At 61.4% G+C, this 6,000-nt stretch overlaps 1 protein-coding gene across 3 annotated transcripts in view; it reads right to left on the reverse strand.

The window, feature by feature from the left end:
* Positions 1–5,583, reverse strand: part of C2CD2 (C2 calcium dependent domain containing 2) — a 57,399-nt gene extending 51,816 nt beyond the window's left edge. For 2 of the 3 annotated variants that reach the window (XR_012021483.1, XM_072807054.1), the window contains exon 1: positions 5,063–5,583. Coding sequence is in view for 2 of the 3 variants with exons in the window: in XM_072807054.1 (XP_072663155.1) it covers positions 5,063–5,335 (273 nt within the window). In the remaining variant the exon portion in view is untranslated. The remainder of the gene's footprint in view (positions 1–5,062) is intronic. The other variant, XM_072807055.1, reaches the window with a different exon arrangement.
* Positions 5,584–6,000: the final 417 nt, after the last annotated feature.

Here is a 6,000-nt window from a genome sequence, read left to right on the forward strand (position 1 = left end):
CTCCCAAGCAGGGGAAGGCCTGCGTCCAGACGGGGTGAAGCACGTCGCCACGGTTCCTCCCCCGCCAGAGACAGGTTTCTGCTGGGGCCTGTCATTCATCGACCCCCACCCGCACCCCCACCCGCAGCCACCACGGGCTCCCAGCCAGCTCTGGAGCCAGCCTTGTGCAGGGCACCGAGGTGGCTGTGTCTGCACACACAGGGCTCCGGGCTGGCTCACCATCCCCGGAGCTCACAGGGTGCAGGGGACGAGAGCAGGTGGCCTGGGTGGGGGCGGGGACAGCATCCTCTCCGAAGGGGAGGATCGGGGACCTGAGCCCCGAGACCTGCAGGTTCACACAAGTTCAAGAAGGAGAAAGGTTAATGAAGTGCTCGAGACGAAAGGAACGACCCATGGGAGGGCCCCACACGGGAGAGAACCCCGAATGTCTGAGCAGCCCAAAGGCGACGGGTTAAGTCCATGGCCCGGGCCCAAAGTCACCTTCACGGTCTCCCCAGCCCAGCTGGCCTCCTACGCTGTGGCCACAGACGCCGCTCAAGGAGTTCAGATGTTTGTGAGCGCCACTCAAAGCTCGTGGGGAAATCGGAAAGCTGTAAAGTCCTGTCGCTTTGTTTACTTTTTAAAATGTCAAAGCTCATATACGAGTCAGAGCTATTAATAACACGTTGTAAGTTCACGCGGCGGCGTCTTTTTTATTTTTTTAGTTAACACAAAGACCACAAATTGTCCCACAGTCTCGGTCATTTGCATGGAGAACATTCCTCCGGAAAAAAAAAAAATCCTCAGGCAAACGACTAAAGCAACAAACGGCTTGGGTGACCCTCCTAACTCAGGGCCCTCAGCCAAGCTGGGCGGGCCCGTTTCTAGACAAGTCCACAACACCAGCCACAGGACATGGCCCTCGCTCGGGAACCACTGCTCCCCACGTGTGGTCCAGGGGCGGCAGCAGCAGCAGCCTTGGGAGGCAGGGCCACCCTGGCTTCCAGAGCCGCTGGGGGGGGTTGGGGGTGCGCACCACCACGGCTGGGGTCCCTGATGAGCGCCACAAACCACCCATGAACGTTCACAGGAGCGCAGGGGCTCTGGAGGGAGAACCTCTGCTGCTGCCTTTGGATAACGGGGTATTAGTTTCCAGTCTGGTGACTGAGCCGGCTTCCTGTGCTCCGTGACTGAACTGTCACCAGATCAACGGGAATCCGGTGTTGGCGGCACCAGAGAGGACACGTGTCGCCGGTGGCGGGGAGAGGGGGCTGACAGGCGGCTGGCGCAGGGACAGGTGTGCCTCTGCGGGCTCCTCACTGGGGAGAAGCGACCTGGGGAGCCTGTGGAAACCTACGGCGTCTGCACTGGGGGGTGTGGGGAGCGCGCAGACTTTCTCGAAGCTCTCGGGGCAGCTCGCCTGTGCTCCCTAGGCACCTGGCATCTGTCCGACCAGCTGGCGCAGCAGCGAGGGCTTGGGTGTCCCCCCCAAGTCACCATCCTGCCTGATTTACAAATGCTTCTGGAGCGAGGGCTGGAATGCCAGGGGCCCGTCTGCCACGGTCGCTGGTGGTCCAGGGTGCAAGGAGAGAGAGGCCGCAGGTTCCCCATCGGCCCTCGGCTGCCGGGAGATACGAGCCCCGTGGTTAGGGCAGCAGGTGAAACAACATCGCCCTTTCACCCTTTGCATCTGTGCCTCAATTAAGGGAGCATTTGGGTCGCCAAGTTGAACTTGCTGCCCATGGCGGAATGTGACAACGGATGAGGGCGGGCCACACTGACCCCTGCCCAGGAGCCAGGGCAGCCCGGGCAAGCCTCCGCAGCAGACAGGAGGTGCTCTGCTACCAGGGTTTAGGGTTCCTTCCAGTCTTTTTTTTTTTTTTTTTTAAGATTTCATCCATTCATTCATGAGAGACATACAGAGAGGCAGAGACACAGGCAGAGGGAGAAGCAGGCTCCCTGCGAGGACTCGATCCCAGGACCCCAGGACCACGCCCTGAGCCAAAGGCAGACGCTCAACCGCTGAGCCGCCCAGGCGTCCCCCTCTTTCCAGGCTTAAAATTCAAAACTGGAGCAGAGCTTCAATTGGGAGGAGCTCCTGCCTCCATCCACAGGGAATCCCATCTGCGTGGAAGGTGCCAGGCTCGATTAACTCCCATCCAGCGCGTCCTCAAGCCCCAGGGACGGGCCGAGAAGTGGTCTCCCTCGGCAGGCAGGGGCGGAAGAGCGCCACTAAGCTGTTGCTCTCCAGAGGCCAGTGGGCTGGGAGTGTCAACCCTATTCGGGGATTAGTGGGAATGGAGCCGGAGGAGGACTCGGAGAAACTCCCGCAGGCAGGTCAGGACACCCACTCCCGCAACACCAGTTCCTGCTCCCCCAGGCCGCCGTCTATGCAGCAAGAGAGGTGGCCCGAGACAGGGCAGGGTATGACAAGTCACTTACCCAGATCCTATCTGTCTGCCAAGCCTGTCATTTGGATTCAAATCAAGCAACACTTACTTGCAGGCATCGGGAGGGCAGAGGGACACCACACACACACACACACACACACACACACAAAACCAATCCACCCCTGACAACACAATCACAACCAACCCACGTCTTCGCAAAACCACCAGCGAAGACTTTGCACAATTTCGTCTTGAGCTCGGTGCCTGTCACTTCCAGGCAGGAGCCTGGAAAAACTGACGTCTAAGGCTCTGTCTGCAGTGCATGGCCAGGAGCAGGTGGAGAACAGAGAGCAGACAAGCCGAATCTTGGCCTCCCAGAACACAGAGCCCCTCCAGCTCCCACGCAAAAATGCAGGTGACTTGGGCAAAACCCTCAGGCTTTTTTCTTTTTTTTTTTTTTTTGGTGTTCTCCGCTTTACCTGACTGGCCAAAGACAAATTCCAGAGCAGAGCGCTCCTCCTTTCTTCCTCAACACGCCAGGCACGTGGGTAATCTGGAAGCATCATATCCTATTTCCCGAAGCCAATCGAGAAACATCAGGACACGAAGCAACACGATTTAAGCAGGACTATCCCAAATCTGCAGGAGGCAGGGTCAGGCCTCCGCACCGGAAGCTCCATCAGGAGGCCCACGGTGAGAAGTGAAGGGTTCTCATCATTCAGCCCACACGTGCTCAAATTCCAGGGAGACCTGGGACAAGGCTCCCCACCTGTTCACACAACCAGCCCAAAGTAAACTCTGCCACAGAGCCCAGGCCTGTGATGCCAGGTCAGTTAGGGGGTTAAAGACAACAACTTCCTGGGGAAACAAATCTGTGTTTGCAGGCACCTGGGTGGCTCCGTGGTTGAGCGTCTGCCTTCGGCCCAGGGCATGACCCCGGAGTCTTGGGATCGAGTCCTGCATCGGGCTCCCCGCAGGAAGCCTGCTTCTCCCTCTGCCTGTGTCTGCCTCTCTCTCTGGGTCTCTCATGAATAAATAAATAAAATCTTTAAAAAAAAAAAATCTGTGTTTGCTCACACATGTGAGATCACCTGGCTTTAGGTCTCCCACAAGAGATGGGGTGGTTCCGGGGCACCTGGCTGGCTCAGTCAGTAGAGCATGTGATTCTTGATCTCAAGGTTGTGAGTTCAAGCCCCATGTCGGGTGCAGAGTCTGCTTAAGAGACAAGAGAGAGGAAGAGACGGGGCAGTTCCCCTGAATAGGACGTGTCCAGCTCGGGACAGCAGGGCACAGATTCTAGCCATCCAGACACACGGAGCCAACTGACCTTGAAGGCTTTTTTCATCTAAAAGGTACAGTATAATTTTTTCAATAGTTCAGAACATGGTCTTTTGAGTTGATGAATTTATACTCCTCTATGCTCAAAGATTATTGTTTTTTTAAAAAGCCATGGCCGGGGATCCCTGGGTGGCTCAGTGGTTTAGGGCCTGCCTTTGGCCCAAGGCGCAATCCTGGAGTCCCGGGATTGAGTCCTGCGTCGGGCTTCTGGCATGGAGCCTGCTTCTCCCTCCTCCTGTGTGTGTGTGTCTCTCTCTCTCTCTCTCTCTCTCTCATAAATAAATAAATAAATCTTTAAAAAAAAAAAAAAAAAAGCCATGGCCATGTGAGTCAGGGCCATGGCGCAAAGACCAGCCAGCGGGCCCCGCTGTGGAAATATTTTGGAGGGTGAGCGATCCAGACACGAAGCCCTCACTATACTTAATGCGAATGGCCACAGGCTTCGCAAGCAGGTGTAGGAATGCGAAAGCTCGGGTAATGAGCAGACGCTGGGAGGCACTTCCCCAAACACACCAGGCCCTAATTCCTCTTTGGGAAAGCCTCGAAATAGTAGACGGCAGGAGCCTGTCGGGGAAACGAAGACGCCTTAAAAGTAAAAATAAGTCAGCAAGGAGATAACCACGGGGGGAACCCCACCTCTGGAGAGCGTGGCCGCAGAGCGAAGCAGTAAGCCCCGAGCTTTGAGGCGGGAGGGAGCTGAGTTCAACCCCCGGCTCTGCTCCCCACAGGCCCTGCGACCTTGGGCAGGTCACCTCACCTGTGCGGGCCTCAGTTTCCCCGCCTGTAAAATGCGGGCGACACGACCGTCCCAGGAGCCGTGAGGGTCTAAAGAAGAGATACAGGCACTGCAAGTTCCCCAGGACCATGTCTGGCAAGTGGCTGGCCCTCAACACGGGGCCAACTCCCTCTACAAGCCAAAGGGCGCTAACCTTTTGGACACCTTTTGGACACCTTTTGGAAAGACGTGCTCGGAAAAAAAAAAAAATCATGTCTGCAGACGGAGTCATATTTGGGTCACAGTTATTCATCTGCCAGGTGCGAAGGCAGTGAGCATCCAGCGGGTGCCGGAGCCCACCTGGGACTCCACGGAAGGGCAGGGGGCCCCTCTGCAGAGTCCCTCCAGGGTGGGCGCGCGCTCGGGGCGGGGGGAGCCCCCAGCCTGGCGCACCTGGCCGGTGGGGACTCGCGCCCCAGGGCTTTGTCTCGGCTCCCCATCAGGGGTCCCCCCGCGCTCCTGGGTCTGCCTCCTAACTTTCAGGAATGCTCTGCCGCGGGGGAGGCTGGCTTCCTCCGGTGCGGGGCCGCGGCGGGGCTTGGGGGACGGGCTCCGCGCCACCGCCCGCGCAGACACTCACCCCTTTCCGTCTGGCCTCCTCATTCAGGGCGGTCACCCAGGCGGCCTGCCACTGGCTCCTCCAGCTGTGCAGCGTCAGGATCCAGGCGAGCAGCGCGTCGCCCTCGGGGCGCCGGCCCTCGCCAGGCTCTGCAGCCCGCCGCGGGGCCCGGGGTCGCGCCCTGGCCCGCGCCCACTGCGCCAGGTACAGGCCCACGGTGCCCAGGGCCGCGACGAAGAGCGACACCAAGACCAGCCACTGGACCTCACCGAGCCACGAGCTCAGGCGGGACATGGCGATGGCGCATCGCTCGCGCGCCTCGCCCCAAGTTGCCAGGGCGGCCCCCGGCCGGGGCGCAGAGCCCGCGGGCGGCGAGCTCAGGGCATGAGCGCGCGGCCGGCGGGGCTCGCGGGGGGCGTGGAGGGGGCGCGGCGGGGCCCCGGGGAGGGGTGGGGGCCGAGCGGGAGGAGACGCGCGGCTCGGGATGCGCCCCGGCCCCGCACACCTGGGAAATGGGGCCGCGGCGCTCGGCGGCCCGCGCGGCGTCTGGGCAGGTCCCGGGCCGCGGAGGGCGCGCTTCCTCCTCCGCGCGCCGCCCCGGGCGTCCCGCCCGCGGCCCAGCAGTGGCCGGAGGAGGCTCGGGCCGGGGCGGGCCGGGGGCGGGGCCTGCGGGGCCAGCACCGCCCCTGCACCCGGGGCCCCCTCCCCCCGCCCGGCCCCTTAAAGGCCCCGCGCGCGCCTCCCCGCCCCCCTCTCCGCGCCCCTCCACGTGCGCGCGCGCCGCTCGGGCCTCGGGTGACGGCGACCGGGGCCGCGGGCGGGGGGTGGGGGTGGGGCTTTCCGCTTAGCGCGACCCCAGGGCTGCGCTGGGCCGGGCCGCCTGGGCTCCCGCGCGCGCATGGGGGGGCGCGCCTGGGCGCGCGCGCAAGGGTGGTTTCTAGGAGCACCATCTGCCCAGC

The sequence above is a fragment of the Canis lupus genome, chromosome 30 (assembly GCF_048164855.1).
Source record: "Canis lupus baileyi chromosome 30, mCanLup2.hap1, whole genome shotgun sequence".
Taxonomy (NCBI): Eukaryota; Metazoa; Chordata; class Mammalia; order Carnivora; family Canidae; genus Canis; species Canis lupus.